Source organism: Dipodomys spectabilis, unplaced genomic scaffold (genome assembly GCF_019054845.1).
Source record: "Dipodomys spectabilis isolate Male_0828 unplaced genomic scaffold, ASM1905484v1 ptg000234l, whole genome shotgun sequence".
In the NCBI taxonomy this organism is placed as follows: domain Eukaryota; kingdom Metazoa; phylum Chordata; class Mammalia; order Rodentia; family Heteromyidae; genus Dipodomys; species Dipodomys spectabilis.
The window spans coordinates 234951-252582 of record NW_024870911.1 but is presented as its reverse complement, the minus strand read 5'-3'; the positions used below and the strand labels follow the sequence as shown (position 1 = coordinate 252582).

The window sequence follows — 17632 nt, the reverse complement described above, 5'->3', positions numbered from 1 at the left end:
ATACTTATATTTTCATACTTAAATAACTCAATTAGACATAAATGACTTAATATTTTTCTTGATGTCAAAAAGATTCTGAAGAGGTAATCTCACTTTAAAGCTTTCAAGGATAAAAGGCAATATTCAACCAACAATTATATAAATGTTATATCTACAGTACCTTTCTCCGATGTTTCCTTAGGTCACTTGGCTGTGATGGGTAGTAATAAAAAGAAACATAAAACAATTAATCATTATCATTTACCCATGTTCCAAGTTTAAGCAGTTTTTATAATTTGACTATCTCTTTTATGCTTCATTGCATTCTTTCCTAAATAAATGTCCCTCAGTCTCTATTAAGCCACTCCTCCTGGTAGTTAGAGAGAGAACCCCAGAAAGCAAGGGTTCACATCCTCATGGTGGAGCCATTCCACATCCTTTGGGTCTGAGACAGGGACCTTGTGAGTATGAAGCACAGAGTTCAGTGTGAGGTGTTACCAGATCAAATGTAGACCTGTATCCTAACAATAAAGTAGAAATGGGGAAACAAAATCCACTGCACATACATAGAGAGTATAAACTCCCTCTGCTCCGTCCAGGAAGAGCTTCATGTCTGTTTTGGCAATAATTTTATTCTCAGGATCTCAAAGTTCCTCACAATCCAACAACATTCCTCCAAATCACATAAGCCTTACCAAGTTCTGACTTCAGCATAATTTACTTCTGAGGATACTCCTTTTCATATGTGTGCTTGTCGACAGAATTTTTAAAACACAGTCACAACTTTTCATGGTTCCAAATGAACTTGATACCCTTAACAACTTGGTTAATTTTTCTCATGTAACTATAGCAGTTGTTATTGAACTACTCTATTATGCTTTATATTTTTGTTGTTTGTAGGAAATTTGCTGAACTTTTCCATTCAGTCATTTAAGCACATACCATTACATGTTGTTTATACTTAAGCATTTGCTTTGCAGTAAGAAGGAAAAGCAAAGGTAAGTATACTGTATTCTCAAGACTAGAAACGAAGTTTGGAAAGTAGTATAATGTGAAAACTTAGTATTTAAAAAAAGTTAAAGACACAAGTGGATTTTTCTTGCTTGCTATTGTTTCTAACATATTTATAAGGTACCACGAGATTTTTGTTAAGTCCCTCCCCCACGGTATAACCCTTGTTTTCACTGTATATGATGTTGGTATAATTTGGGGAGTGGAAGGGAAAAAACAAATTGTTTAAATAGGGATACAGGTTAACCCACTGCAACAATGAGATGACAAGATGCTATGTTGAAAAACAAACTTTACAATTTGGGCTGGGGAGCAGGGAAGGGAGAATGTAGTTGTGGAGATGGGAGGGAAGGGATGGGAGGAAAAAAACAAAGGAAGAGGCAACAATGCTTGATAAGAAATGTACTCATTATCTTACTCATGTGATTGTAAGCCCTCTGTATAGTATTTTCACGATAAAAAACATTAAAAATAAAAAATATCAAAAAATACCAAAACAATTAATTTTCTGTCTCTAAAATTCTAAATCTTTTCCTGAATATTTTAACATGAATTATAACAAAACATATATTTTTCCTTTCAATATTACTTATAGGTAAAAGAAATATATCTAAACAGTTCAGTGACATAACATTTTTAAGAAGCAAGCACTTCCTGGATTTCCTTTTTATATTTTCCAAATCTAGGTATTAAAATTTTAAGCATTTACGTTTCTTTAAGGAAATGCCTTAAACATTTTCCAAATCTAGGTATTAAAATCTTAAGCATTTATTTTTCTTTAAGGAAATGCCTTAAACATTTTTGGTGCTCTAACTATAGTGTAATAATACTCATTTATTGCTCTTTATTCATTTATGACTGCCCAAGAAAATGTGTGAACATTGTGTGGCAATTTTTTTATATGTACAAAAATAATATCAAAAGAGTGTAAATATATTATTACATTAACATAGTACTTACTATATATCAAAACAATTCTACTCCAGATGCATTTGATCCGTATGACCTCAGTCAATTGCACTTAAGGTATTCAGTCATGGAGAAAGCTATTATTGTATGAAGTACCTGGCCTGTCCACTGACATAGAATGTAATCTTGAGAAAGTTACATATATATATGAGCAATGGTTTCCTCATCTCACAATGGGATGGATCATGGGAACTACCATACATGGCTGTTGTGGCTTAAAAATAAAACAAAAAAATAATAGTCTAATCCATAAACTAGAGCAAGCAGTAAGTGCATGCGAAGACTTCACTTCTATGAACAGGAGCACAGTTCCGGCCTCATCAGCATACCAGTGTCATGACTCCCATCCGATCCATTTCCCTGGCAGGACTCCTTGGCGTGAGCTTTGGCGTTGAATGTCCGCTAGGGGGAGATGAGCTGGCCAGTGATGACGCTGTCACAGAGGCAGTGATGGAGGTACCTGGGTGGACCCTTGCTAAATTCAGGCCTTCCAGGCTCACACTTGCCACTCTATTCTCAATTTCTTCAGCACGCAGTTCTGTAGATTCCTTTTCTTCCTGAATCAGCCTGAAAGATGCAAGTTCATAGACTGTGATTAGACTGCTATAAAGGCTATTGGAGTTGGCATAACAAATCAATTAAAAGTATTTTGTATGATATATCCAATAAAACACTTTCCAACTTTCTATAAAAAATGCTTCTTGCAGGTGAATTTGTAGCATATTCTAGGTAAAACTTTATCTTATTCTTTTATGAGAATACATTAAATGTCATTAACCTGTATATGTTTATTGTGTGTACCTTCTAAGAGTTACCTTAATTTTACACAAGTGATAGACAGGTAACCTGGGGGCCTTGTTTAAATGCACATTGTGATTCAGTGTGTAGAGGGTGAGGTCTCAGCTTCTCCGGGTTTAGTGCTCTCAGGTTATATTCATGCTTCTAATCTGAGGATCACATTTTTAGTATCAAAGTCTTTCATTTCTTGAAACTTATCAGTAGAAATTAAACATCACCTTATTTCTTTGTTAATAGCATCCAACTGTTCCTGGAGCATCATTGCCAGAGTTTGGGCATCAGAATGACCACTTGGAGAAAGCAGGTCCATTGAGCTAAAAATTGTATCTCTATCATCATCATCAATATCAGACATTTCTGTGTCACTTTCAAAATGGTGACTGCTGAGTACTCCAATTTGTTGAGTTCTGTTCCATTCATGATCCCCAAGTGATTTTACCTAAATGATAAATGACCAAAATACAGTATTTATCAGACCGTTCATTTTTAAAGAACTAACCTGAAAATAGCAACAACAAAACATGTAGGTTTAATGTATAGCTTGTCTCACAAAAGCAGAACTAATTACTAACATTTTAATTTACTAGTCCAATGAAGTATTTCCTTAACATTTTTAGTAATGAAAGGTATTGCCAGCACAACTAGCTATAATTTATTAGGAATAAAGATGATAAACTTACACTTGATTTGTAGCTCAGTCATATTTATATGTATAATGTAAAGCATTTACATTTGTAATGCTGTCCTTTGATCAAAATATAACGATCTCTACTTATTTCTACTTTGTATTTGGACTTCTTACCCTAATTAATCTCTTAAAAGCTAGAAATATTATGTTAAGCAAATTACAAATAAGAACTCTCTCTTCAAACACACATAGGTATGTATTAAATATTATTAAAAATGGCAACATAATTTAATTTCTTCTCTACTTTTTTGAACACTTGATCACATTATTAACATTTTAATCCCAAATGGCTGCAATTTACATCACTATCTTCTAAGTAGAATTTCTTCTTTGAAAAAGGTTTTGAATAAACAATGGATCGATGTTTTAAAAATTGTGATTCGAAGAAATAAGAATGTTAAACATATGGGAAAGCCCTACAGAAGTCTGTTAAAAAAAACAGTTTTCATTGCTGTCATCATAAAAAAAAGAACTTAATGTTTTTAAGCACAAAACTTTTTTATCTGACATAAATAAATATTTTATTTCTCACAGTATCGACATGATTAAGGAACTGAACTCTTAGCATTTATGTTACCATAGATTATGGGTACCAGAAAATACTCATTGATTTGTCATATAATGAGTAAAAAACTGAGATTTTAATTTATTCTTCATTTGTTCATTTTTAGTTCATGCACTTAAGCATATATTGTATGCCTGTTTTTTCAAAAATGATTTTAGAGACTTTAAAGTAATAATCAGTTTGAATTAATACTATTGCTTAAAAACCCAGGCAAACTAAAAATCTACTTGTTTGGCAATATAGTTCAAAACATGGTATTCAAAGCCACACAAATAACGGTTCAGCATTTGACTTTGTCAGCTTTCTAGTTGTGGAACGTTGAACTTAATTTTTCTCAGCATAAAACTCTTTAGACCAGAAATAAGTATGCAAAACTGGTACTGAGTCATACCATAAAGATAAGTACCTTGGAGGCGCAAAGCTTTGGGAACAAGGTAGTCTTTAAGTTAACTATCGATTTAAATATATGTCACATCCCCTACTTGCCACTAACAAAATGGTTAGCATTTTGAACTCTCCCCAGGTGAAAATTCTATTCAAAAAGAGAATCACAGATTTAACATGAAAGCTCGCAGAGATGCAGTGGTTCACCTTTGGCTCATCTCTGCGCACACCCATGCGGCCTCGCCGTGGTCTTCTAATCACTTTCGTTGTTCTGTAATCGGATTGGCTGTCCACTAGGGATCCAACTGAATACCGCAACTCAGTTGAAGTGTCCAGGTGAGTTCTGACGAAAAGGGAAAATGTGAAAGATATTCAGTCTCAAAAATTACACTCATCAGCCTAATTGGCAACGAAGCACAAAGGCTTAAGAAAGAAAATGGATGAATTGTCATGTTCTTTGAGGCCTCCAGGGAGACACAGACTTTCCAATCTCAGACTCATTCCTAAAGATCCAATGTGCTTTCTTCCTTTTGAACACATGAATAATCTTTCTGTTTATTACTATTTTCAAATGTGATACTATGATTAAATATGTTGGGTGGATAAGCAAGGTTGGCTGGCTTAAATGTTGGCAATTCTATTTTGTGTTCTTTAGTAGCTATCTCAGTACATTCCACTTAGTAGATATCACATTTGTCTCATTTATCATCATTATCCTAATTAAAAAAATGTACAAACTGTTTGGGTCTCAGAACTTTTCCAACTTAAAAATGTTTTAAGAAATTCATCTACACGTTCTCTGTTTTACAGGGTTCTATTTTTTTTTTTATTTAGAGAGAAAACTGAACATTTAACATGATCAATAATCTTATTTTTTAAACTATTTTCTGGCTGCTGAAACTACAAAATAATAGAGAAAAATCTTTTGGTAAACACATTTGATTCTGCAATTTGCTTAGAGACGAAATGGCTGGAAGATTCCAACCGGAAAATATCAGTGCCCCAGTTTTCGATAAACATGCTAATATAATGCACTGTAATCAAAGTGCCGAATAGGTTTCTCCAGGCACATTACTTGTAGATAGATTTACAGCAACTTCAGTTTATGGCTATAATAATGATTATGATAATAACTATGATTTCATGCTGTCCTATAAAATACCAGATCTATTATCAGTAGGAAGTATACTTAATGTGTTTTCTATTGAACTTGAGCTTCCCGCATATTTTCTGTACTTCCTCTGTAAAGTTTCCTTTGTGAACAATGATGAGCAAGATTTTACAAATTTAGTTGAAATTTAGATTTTTTGCAATAGCGAGAGACACTGCTTTATTTAAACCGTGTTTGAAAAATGGGATGGAAGAGGTAGTGAGAAGGGAATATCACAGAGAAAGGGAACTTGCCCAAAGTTCCTGGGCTGCTCTATGGAATTTCCATAGTGAAATACCTTTGGACTATTAATGTATGTTAATTAACCATAAAATTAAATTTAGAAAGTAAAGAAAGGATGTTTTTGCAGCCTAACACGTTGAACCTGAAAATGCTGGGACAAGTGAATAACATGAGCAAGGCCATACTCTTCCCCAAACTGTGCTGGGTAATTTGTGTACTCAAGTGAATCCCTAGGGATCCTTAGGAATGGTAAAGGTTTTAGATGACATTTGATGGGTGTCTGACTTCAGGCAAATTACTTTTTCATTTCAATGTTCGATTGCTCTGTGTGTCTTTTGATACAATCATGTTGATAAGACCTGGGTTTTCAGAGGGCTCTGTGTAGGAAAAAAAATCTAATCTAGATAGGAAAGGAGGTAGATTCGCATGGAAGCTAACTCCAGGGAAAAGTACAATTGGAAAAGTTGTGGGTCATCCTATTTTCAGTCTAAGGTTCTCTCTGATGTCACCTGTTCTGCCCCCAAACTATTGTTTTGCATGGGTTTAATGACTTTCATTATAAATACCTGTCATATTGTTAACTTGCATTGGTTAGTTACTGCAATAACAGGCTTTTAGACATTACACCACTCTGTATTTTTGAGACCCAAGGTAATAAAAACACAGGGACTAGCAATGTGATCTATTAGAATGTAATTTTCTTAATTAGATGATGCTTGTTCTATGTATTTATGCTTGTGATATTTTATCTGCTCTCTTCATCCTTCTTACTTTTTCTTCCTCTTCTTGTCTCCTCATCATTATCATTGTCACTAATAATGCATGAGCACAATCATTGAATTACTTTTTAAAATTTGTATACATAAATCAGAAATTGAAAAATTTGAAAAACAAGCAAGAACTTCTAAATTGTGGGCTTATATATTTAAAAGTCTTTTTGGTATCATTTTGTCTATAGAACTATGTCTCATACTAAACTGAAGAAAGAAATAGTCAAACATTGAATCTTATTTTCATTTACAATTTGAAAATAATATAAGATAATTTTTATTAACTTGCTTTTTATGGATCATGTCAAGCATGGCTTACTAAGTACTCATTCATTCAAAAATATTTATATGAAACATACTACATGAAAGCATTTTCAGTGCTAAGATTACAACTGTCACCCAAACAGATGCACATTTATGCCTTTGGGGTGCTAACACTCCTAAGATCAGCACAGCACCAAGAAAATAATCTTCTAGAGTCTGTGATTGTCAAAAATTTTGAACAGCTGGTACTATTCTACATTCTCTGGTAAGCAAATAATTAAATATACATATCCGTCTAGAGTTTTTATCAATCTTAAATAAAACATCTGAAGCACAAAAGAAAATTAATGTGAGTTATTAACCACCTATATATTTATCCACTAAGCCATCATCTCGTCACTTGTTTTATTTATGATGGAGTAATGAGTCACATTGAGTAGGCAGGACTAATTTTGATTTTGTGTTTTCTCTCTCTCTATATATACATACACGTATGTATATATGTACACATATGCATATACTTTCTCTTTTCATCTTAATCCACAATTACTTTAACGAAACATGGAGATGCAAAATGACCATTATCAATGGCATTTGATCAGTCATATTAAACATTGAGCATAATTTTTTATTGTGTACATATTATAGAAGGGACTGATGCCTTGTCTTGGAACAAAATATAATCTCATGTGCAGTACAATTTCTTCATTTAAGAATATATTTTTAAATTCCTCTGAAAATTAACTAACAGTTTAACAAAATGAATATCAAAAAGCTGAAACATGTTTTCAAAGGGGTGGTCAAAGGGGAAGGAAGCAGGCAAATCGAGAAAGGAAGGGTGGGTGGATACAGTCCTTATATTCAATGTACATATGTGAAAAAGGAACCACGTAATTTGAGGTGGTTGTGTGGTTTGGGAAAGATAGGAGAAAATGATGGAAGGGGTGACATTAATCAGGATACATTGAATTTATAAATGATTTGTTGAATTGAACTCCCTTTGTACAACTATGTAAAGATGTAAAATAAAAATTTAAGAGAATCATGTAAAATATATTTATCTCTATATAATTAAATGCAGAATACAAATGTACTGATTTACATTTTCACTGAATATCTTGAGAAAGGACTTTTAAATTAGAAAATTCTTTTGGAATGCAGAAACTAATTCAGTAAGGAGTCAAAAGATGGCAATGAATATTGAGCAAAAGGAGGTACTCATTTTAGTTGAGAAGACATAAAACCATATTGAAATTCATCTTGACGTTTAGTGAATTATAGATAGTTTTTATTTTAATGTTACCTGGATATTGTAGGTTCAATTAAAGAGCCAGTTCTCATTTTTAATTGGTCAAGTTCAGATCTCAGTTTTTCAATTTCTTCTGCTAATCTTTCCTAAAAATAAAAATGTTACTCAGATGGCAGTCAAAAGCTTATAATACCAATATTCAAGTATGATAAACAAATGGCTTTTTGAAAAAAATAAGCCCAATATATTTTTTATAAAAATTTATTAGTTGAGATAGCATAATATGCCTGAATTTTCTCGTAGGAATAATTATACAAACAACAAATGTTTATCAGAGTGTATCTATATTCCCTGATGTTCACTAATTTTAATATTTGTAAAGTATGGGAAACACTAAAATCAAGATTAGCTATGGAGATAACATTTGAGATACAGAGTCCAAATCACACCAAGTTTTTACAATAAAGAAAACATTCTATTTGTTCAGTAATTAAAGAGCTACCATTACTCCCTGAGAGGAAAGGGGGGAAAAATGAATTAAAAATATGTGTAAGGAGCTCGGAATGTGGCTTAGTGCTAGAGTGCTTGCCTAGCATGCATGAAACCCTGGGTTCAATTCCTCAGTACCACAAACACAGAAAAAGCTGAAAGTGGTGCTGTGGCTCAAGTGGTAGAGCACTAGCCTTGAGCACAGAGAGGCTCAAGGACGATGCCCAGGCCTCCTGAGTGCAAGCTCCAGAACCAGAAAAAAAAAAAAAAGTTCATGTTAAAAAAGCATCACATGAAAAAGGAAAATGATAGTGTGATTTTTGACTTGTTATCCATACAGTTTTTTGCATTTCAGATAATTTTTTAGGTTTGTTATTACACATGTCATTATGTAAACTTATAAAGAAAGAGTTGTCTTTTAGTAAATAGTGAAACAGCAATAAAAGACTCTTTTATGTTTGTATAAATGTATCATCAAGATTTTATGTGTTGCTTTTCTCTGTTTAGTGACCAGCACTTGGAGTTTTATTTGATTTATATTTCTTTTTCTTCATCACACATTATGTTTGTCTGACCTATGTAATATTTCACCTATTTTTTTCATTCTCACAAACACCATCCTACTCTTAAGTTCTTAACTTTTAACTCTGTGATTTTTGCCAACTTCTTGTTGGCAAACAGACTGTTGCAAGTTGTTTAAAACGTAAGTACTTGATTAAAAATAGTCAAGAGTTTCTTGTTGAATTGGACAATCAGTTCATCATTTTCAGAAGAATGCAATGAGCACCTCATCAATACCAGACACCTAAGATTCAGTAGAAGGTGGACAAACTTCCTGCTGTTGCTTAATTTACAATCTCTTGGGAAAGACAATGAACAAATCGGAAGCACAGGAGTGGAGGAACTGTCAGGGAGTAAAGAGTGGAATCAGGGAAAGGTTCTGCAATGGCTAAGTGATCTTTGAGCAAAGACCTAAAAATGAGAGGGAATAAAACATGAGAACTTCTTGGGAAATGTATTGTAGACAGAAGGAAGAGCCTCTTAGTGGAGGTATATTTGGTGAGGTAGATGACTGTGGGTAGGAGAGAGATGAGTATGGGGTAGATTTAGAAGAGTAACCACTGAGAGCCCGGGAAAGGAAAGTTCTGAAAAACCTTTTATTAAATACTTAGGATTTTTACAGTGGGTGACATATGGAGTCACGAGGAAGGGGGTGAGAGCCAAGAAGTAATATCATTCTGATTGTTCAGGAACGGGGATCAGGAAGCAGAAAAGGAAGGAAATTATTGGGACCTTTCTAAAATATACCTTAAAAATGTTCAAACCTTGACTTTCTTGATAAGATGATCTTATGGAGAACATAGAAAGACTGTCACTTTTGACAGAACAATGAAGAGAACTTGTCTATTAGATTGAACAGGGAATGGAAGTCAAACAGTGATTAAGAATAACTCTAGTTTTCTAATATGAATGACCAAAAGAAAGAAGTTGTAGGTGTCCACTGATAGTTGTAGACCACCGATGGTGGTGATGGTATTCAGCGTATTGAGGAGGGACAGGTTGGGTTGAAAAAGTGGGAGAGGATTGTCCCACTATATTTGAAATATAACTACAAATATTTAGATGTGTGGGTATGCAAGAGAAAATATTGAATTGGCAGAAGAGTATATGAGCTTTATCAGGGGAGAAGAACCAGTATGTAAACTAAATTAGAAGTGTTCATTGTATACGTGGTGTTCAAAGTTATGAGCTCACCAAAAACTGACATAAAGAAGAAATCCCCAAATTTCAAATGATATTTTTTAAAAAAAGGTGATAAAGGAAAATATTCAGCAAAGAGGCTGAACATATGGAGAATTTTACAGACTATAGACTGATTATACGAAGTTGAGTGGAAATTTGAGTGATTATATATATGGTCAAATTATGGATGTATTTGGCTATATGAAATGATTATTTCAAAAGGAAAAATGACCTGAAATTACCTTCTCTGAAGACTGACATAAACAAGGACACGAAGAATGGAATGATTAGAAATGTTGGTTGCTTAGGCAGATTGTGGAAGCTATAAGGCTTGGGTAGGTGGTGGGGGAATGGGTTCTGGGGATATTGCCAGGATCACACAAAGCCTGGAATAACATAACATTGCATAACAAGATCAAGTCCAAAATTCACAATCTGGTCAAACTTAGTTCTGTAAACACATACCAATCACAGCAAACTTCTGATGTTTCATCTAGCCAGCCATTTTAGTTTCTTTGTACTGGAGCAGAGGCTCCATCCTCTACCTGGAATAGTCTAATCTTTACTTATTTAAGATCATGTAGCTTTATGAGATTCCTAAAGTGTTGCCTCCTCTCTGCAGCCTTTCTTAGCTATTTCAGAAAAAAATAAAATGCTATCTTTTAGGCCCCTACCATATTACAGTACACTAAATGACTTATCTATCTGCAGATCCTGTGGAAATAAATGATTGCTTATTTCTATATGAGTATTACAATGTGTGGCATCCTGTGTAATTATTCTGTCTTTCCTTTATTCTCTCTTTGTCAGTCATGAGGCCTGAACTTTGGGCCTAGGTGTTGTCCCTGAGATCTTCAGCTCAAAGCGATCACTCTACCCCTTGAGCCACAATGCTACTTCTAGTTTTCTGGTAGTTAATTGAAGATAAGAGTCTCATGGATTTTCCTGACTGGGCTGGCTTTGAACTGCAATCCTTAGATCTCAACTTCCTGAGTAGCTAGGATTACAGGTGTGAGCCACTGGTGCCTGAATCTTACCTTCTTTTCTACACCCTTGACCACCCATTATTCTTTCTTTACCCAATCTCTCCTCTAGTTCCATACTTTTGCCAAATATTTTCTCCTTCACTTTCTTTTTATTCCTCATTTTCTTACTCTTCCACTTCTTTCTCTCTTCCACTTCTCTTTCTCTTTCCCCATTCCTTTATAGTTTTGCTATTTTTCATAGCTTTTGTAAAGACACAATTATAGATCACTTCTAAGTTAGTATGTATAATAAAGTTTTAAATAAAATAAAGTGAATGAAGGGCTATAAAGTGTTACAGATTTTAAGATTTTAAGTCTAGTCCTTATCTGCCTCCTATGCCAAATTATAGATATTATTGAGCTATTAATAACATATCACTACTAATGCCTATGATTGTGTGGAGAGCACTGAGCTTGCTGAATGCTTTAATTAAGCTCCCCTATCTCCTCAGAGCTTTCACAGAAGTAATATAGTGTGATCTTTCCTACTGTGGGCTTATTCTCTGCTAATCTGTTGTGGCACTTGGCATATACCATTCTGCATCATTGATTTGTGAAAGTATGCTTTTTTCTGGTCAATTAGATTTCCATTTATGTTAGAACTAGAACCATGTTGCAAATAACTAGACAGTACTTATTTATAGCAAGTACTTATTTCTACAGAAATAATATCTCAAGCTAGGCATTATTTATTACATATATTTTTATTTAATTGATATGATGCCCAAGCCAAGGTATAACACAATTTACTTTCCAAAGTCAAAATAATACTTATTTAAATGGAAAAATAGTGATGATAAGGTAACATGAAGGCACTTCCACATTACTGATGTTAAAATAGTAAAAAACATCTGATTCATCTATCTATGTACATATTTCCATAGGCATCATATGCAAGTTGAACTTTTGTTTTTTCAATACAACATCCTAAAAGGATCTCTTGTCAAGGTTATCCTATAAAACATTTATCAGCATGACTTGGAAAAATAGGCCCCCACAAAAGTGTCCATAATACCTTGTCATGTAAAGATTCTTCAAGATTCTTTCTGAAAGTTTCTGATTCTTGAATTAAAACATTCTATAGAAAAAAAGGAAAGAGAAGTAAGGTATAATTTAAGGAACATACTTAAGTGTATAGATTAATATGCACAAATCTCTGGTTTATCTGTTGCCTTCCTTATTGTACCTATTTCCTGTTTGTTTGTTTTTTAATGGAAACCAGCTGCTGGAATCTTTAAACATGTTATATGAAGAATGTTATTTCACAATCCCTACAGGGATAAATGGAATAAATATGTTCCAAGCTATTTCTGCTTGTCTTTTCTCAGATTAGGTTTTTAATTACACATAACTAGGTTATTCTTTCCATATGAAATAGCAACAAGGGAAATAACTCACTGTGGTTATCCAAAGAAATAAAAAATATGATGTCATGATATATCTTTTCAAACAGAATTAATAAATCATTAGGAAAATGAAATCTTAGCAATTTAAAAAACTCTTAGAAAGTTATGAAGACAGTTGAAATCATTTTCACATAAAATCAAAGAACATTTGTCACAAAGTATTACTGTTTTTGACAGCTTTGCATAACGAAGTGGGATTTAAAAGATCCATTATTTTCAAATGTATGGAATAAAATTAAAACAAGCATGTAATAATTTCATAAGGGACATGTATTTACAGATGAATGAGAAGAAGTATTTCTTACAACATCCTCATGGGTCCATTAATCAAACTTATTTAACATTCCATTGAAATACTTTTCCTTCATTTGGTGTGAATACTATATGCTAGGGGAAATACTGGTGGGAATTCAGTGTAAATTTCCAAAATGATTTTGTCCACCTGGGTTTTAACACCTTTTGTTTATGTTCTGAAGTTGGCAACCAGCTCACTTACTTTTTGCCTGTCTGGTTGCTGTCAACTATTGAGACATGTAATTGTGAATCAACTTGAAGCTCATACACATCTTCTGAACTAATGCAGCTAGAATCCTAAGCCTTCCAGTAGACTGGAACTAGTTTGATCATTGAATCTCACTCATTCTCTGATTTTTAGCCTGTTGTTCATTACTGGTTATTTGAAACCTATGAATAGTTCCTCTCAATTTAATTCTTGCCTTCTAAATGTTTCAACATAGGAGAGAAGATAAATATTTTTATCAACAAAACCACAATAAGTTTCAGTACTTTGCCTCCCAAGACAATGTCAACATGACAGAATTTTGTATCATGCAGTCATGCCTCAGTTTGTTCACTCAGAATTCATATTATAAATTTTTTACAGGAATTATTGAGGCACTTCGAAGAATGTGTGAGCCATTTGTACACTGAGGAAGGCGCAGTGTGCTGATCTGAGCAGTGTGATGGCTCCAGGGGTCTTTGAAACAAGCATGCTCACAATGATGCTGGAAAGCCTCCACGTGCCACTTCCCCACAGCGCACCTTCTCTTCCAGAGCCGCCATTCGTTCCTTCAAGTGCAGCTGTAGGCGTTCGTTGGATTCTGTCAGAAGTCTGTCCACCGTATCAGACAACCTTTTGTTATGCTCCTCGTTCATTTTCTCTCTTTGCCTGGCCTTACATTCAAGAAAAAAAAATGACATGGGAAAAAAAAAGAAAGCAATTTCAAGACTGTTTAAGCCTCGTTTCTTTGTTTCACTAGATTTCAATTAAATTCGATTTTAAGTATGCTTTGTGGAATTGGGAGAAACTGTTTCAAATTAAAAACGCACATGACAGATCCTTAAGATTTGAACTATAACCCTTCACCGAGAAAATGTTTCTTTTCTATGAAGTCTACGCAGACAGGGGTAGGGAGGCCCCTTCGACTCTACATACTCTCTGCAGTTCTTGATTCTTCTCTTCAAGCTGGCCCTCTAGATGCCTCATGCGTTCTTCAATATTTCCATGTCTCTCTTCAGCCTGATAAGAAATATGAGGAAAGCACTTAAGATGTAAGATGTGGTTAACTCCTGTCCTCTAAGTAAATTGAAATAAAATGTAAAGCAAGCTACTATCAACCGCAAACATAGTTTTCAAAAATAAACTTTGTTTAAACAGGCAGCTGAACAGCATTGCTTGAAATGTGTCAGCTACAAAGGCCTGTTACATCCAAGCATCAGCAAAACATTGGAGTTATTTATGAGCAATGAAATCAGCCAAATGTAACATGCAAACTGTGCATGGTTTGAACACAAACCTGCCATTGTCCAATCTTAAGCTCCTGAAGCACTGAACTGCACAAATGGTCGATTATCAATAAATAAAATAACATAATTTAATAAATAAAAAGAAAAAAACTTAGATGGATTCTATTTAGCAATAGAAAGTAAAGTCCAGTAGGACTACCTTCCTACGTATGGAGATCATTTCTTGTACTTTAGCTTCCGTAACATATTGATAATCATCAGATGAGGTAGAAGAGGTTGGATCAGACTAACGAGTCAAGGAAAAGGAGAGGGACAAATTGAAAAATCAGAACTAAAGACACTGACACTGAAAAGAACATAGCACAGAATGCTTAAAATAAAAATGTGACAGCAAATTTAATAACTTTAACAGACAGAGTTTCATATGGAAATAACTACACTGATAATCTGGTGAACATAATACAGTTGATGGTTATAAATGGAAAACAATGATATGCTCAAATAAAAAGCTGTAAACCTGGCAAATGAGAAGTTAGTGATGGCTGGCAATGAAGGACTACCACAGAACAAACTAAAAGCACCTCAGTTGGAATTATGGGAAACCAAACACCAGAACATGTCTCTGACAGATCATTTAAGCTTTTGTATTTTGGTTTATTTGCTCATTATCTTAATTAAAAATAATGCAAAAATAATGTGTCTTAATATTGAGGAGTGTGCTAACAACGACTCAGGTGTAATATATTTGAGAAGGAAAATGACTACCAACACTAATGTAGTGTTTCAGCTTAGCTGAAGGGCAGATTTTAATGACAGCTTCCCAATTCAAGCAGGATTGAGTTTCCCGAACAACAGTGGCCAATTTATGAAATGGCATCTGGCCTCTCAGAACACATTATATGGTGATCTGTCTAGCATCTAATTGCCTGTCCTCAAATTTGGGTTTGGTTTGAAATTTTAAATGAAAATGATGAAAAGTCCTCAAATTGTCAGGGTGACAATAATGCTGTGAGGACAAGAAACTTTGTGAATCTCCTAAATGACACTGAGGACCACCTCTCTCCCCTCCCCCACCCCAGGTTGTTTGTGCATTGGTTGCCATGGAAACAAAATAATGCCCTAAAGTTTAAAGGTAGCACAGAGCTTTGTGAGTTATTGGCTTGCCTCATGTGAAGGTTAGTTTTATGTCTTGGGGAGGGTCTGTGAGGTTACCACACGTGCAGAGCATTAACACATGTGACATGGCTGATAGCTGAATTGCATTAGTATGTTAGGCACAAGTCACACATAATGTTACATTAACATTTCAATCATAACTGCAAATTAAGTAACTGTCATATCAATACAACTCTATACCAGGACTATAAGGTTTAACTCCAGAGCACATTATTTCAAAATTGATGTTAGTCTAAAACAATGGAAATTATACCAAATACAGTACTATTTGTAAATATGCCATGCACTAATGGAAGAGAACTAGTCATGTTTCATACACAGTTGTGCTATTTTATGCAATCAGTTTCCAATTTATAGTAAACATGTAGCATTTCAAACCTGGTTTGTCAATGCAACTATTTATATTTTGTAAGATTTTTCTTCCTGATACTTTCATTTCCTTAATCATGAGAAGATAACAATTAACCAGTCTCTCTTGCTGGTCCTATATTTTCCACAAATTTCCAGAGAGAAAGCTATGATAATCTTCAAACCCAATAAAAAGTTCTTACAATATAACTTTAAAGTTAGGGTTCTGTTAAGCAAGAATGAAACTAGTGAGTCATGATGGTGTTGAAATTTTAGAATCTGAATTTACAAATGTCTCTATCATTCCAAAAGTCCATTTTTTTATAGACAGTAAAATCAGGTGAATGATTCAAGATAATCAAGTCATAAATTCATTAACTTCAAAAACCCATGTTTTTGAGTCCTTAAAATTTCCATCCCTTTCAGTCTTAACTATTGAAATTATAAGAACACATTGTGAAAATTCATTTCAAATGTAGCAGAATTATGCCACAGCTAAATTATGATGTCATTACTGGTATTTTAGTAGTACTAAAATGAATGAAATGCTTCATTATGTTTAATTGCATGTAAACCTGTCAAAGCCAACATTTGGTTTTACCTATAGCCATTAATCAGGAATTCTTTCTTAAAACCTTAGATGAGCTTTACACACACACACACACACACACTTACACACATATACAATGATGATAATGTATTCTTACTACTGAAGGAATCAATTTGAGCATTTTTTTCTAAGCAATACTGGGACCATTTACCTAATAGTATTGATTTATGTTTCTTTTAGTGCTAGTGATATGTGTTGCAGTGATGTGTGTCAATAAAAATATCACAACGGAAAAGACAGTTATTTCTTATTTATACTTTGTGTGGGGGTGGTGAGAGAGAAAGGGAGAACTAGAGCTTTAAATCAAGGTCTCCTGTTCTCCTTTAGCTTCTTTGTTCAAGACTGGCACTCTACTGCTCAAGCCACACTTCCTCTTCCAGATTTATGCTAGTTGTTTGGAGATAAGAGTCTCTCAGGTTTCTCAGGCTTTTCCACCTAAGCTGACCTAGAATCTCAGTCTTCAGTTCTCAGAATCCTAAGTAGCGTGAGCCACCCACCCCAGCCTGCGTTTCACACTTCAATCTGTAGGAAATTTTCAAATAAGCTGAAGTTTTGAGTAAAGGTCCTCATTTTATATTTGTATTAATATGTCAATTTAAAATCAATTCAAAAACACAAAAATTTGAAATTTTCACAGAGTAGAGATAAAAATGAGGACATTTATTCCAATGAAATATACCCGTCGGAACTGATATTATTCCATCGGAATGTCAGAGATTGGGCTAGTCTTTTATAGTCGGATGGCTGCAAAATTCTAAAATACAGAACTAGTGTAGAATTCACTGACCATACTATGATGAATAATTTTGAGTGTTCACCAGAGTATGATTAATTTTATTTTTATGATAAAACCACAAATACTTATATGCTGACTATTTTAATGACTTTCAACTTACATTTCTAAGAAAGACCAACTTCCAACTTCTAACACCTTCTATCCCACTATAATCTGAGAAGAAATCAGCAATTCATTTATTTCCTATGCTTTTACTAGCAAACAACTATGTGTAGTCTATCAA

At 34.0% G+C, this 17632-nt stretch overlaps 1 protein-coding gene across 19 annotated transcripts in view; it reads right to left on the bottom strand.

Annotated features, from left to right (window-relative positions):
- Ppfia2 (PTPRF interacting protein alpha 2) overlaps positions 1-17632 on the bottom strand; it is a 271881-nt gene that overhangs the window by 60238 nt on the left and 194011 nt on the right. For all 19 annotated transcript variants that reach the window (XM_042699018.1, XM_042699012.1, XM_042699006.1 and 16 more), the window contains 8 exons: positions 14169-14252; positions 13775-13906; positions 12343-12405; positions 8125-8216; positions 4602-4737; positions 2976-3196; positions 2289-2526; positions 161-190 (listed from right to left, as the gene is read on the bottom strand). In XM_042699018.1, coding sequence (XP_042554952.1) covers positions 161-190; positions 2289-2526; positions 2976-3196; positions 4602-4737; positions 8125-8216; positions 12343-12405; positions 13775-13906; positions 14169-14252 — 996 coding nt within the window. The remainder of the gene's footprint in view (positions 1-160; positions 191-2288; positions 2527-2975; positions 3197-4601; positions 4738-8124; positions 8217-12342; positions 12406-13774; positions 13907-14168; positions 14253-17632) is intronic.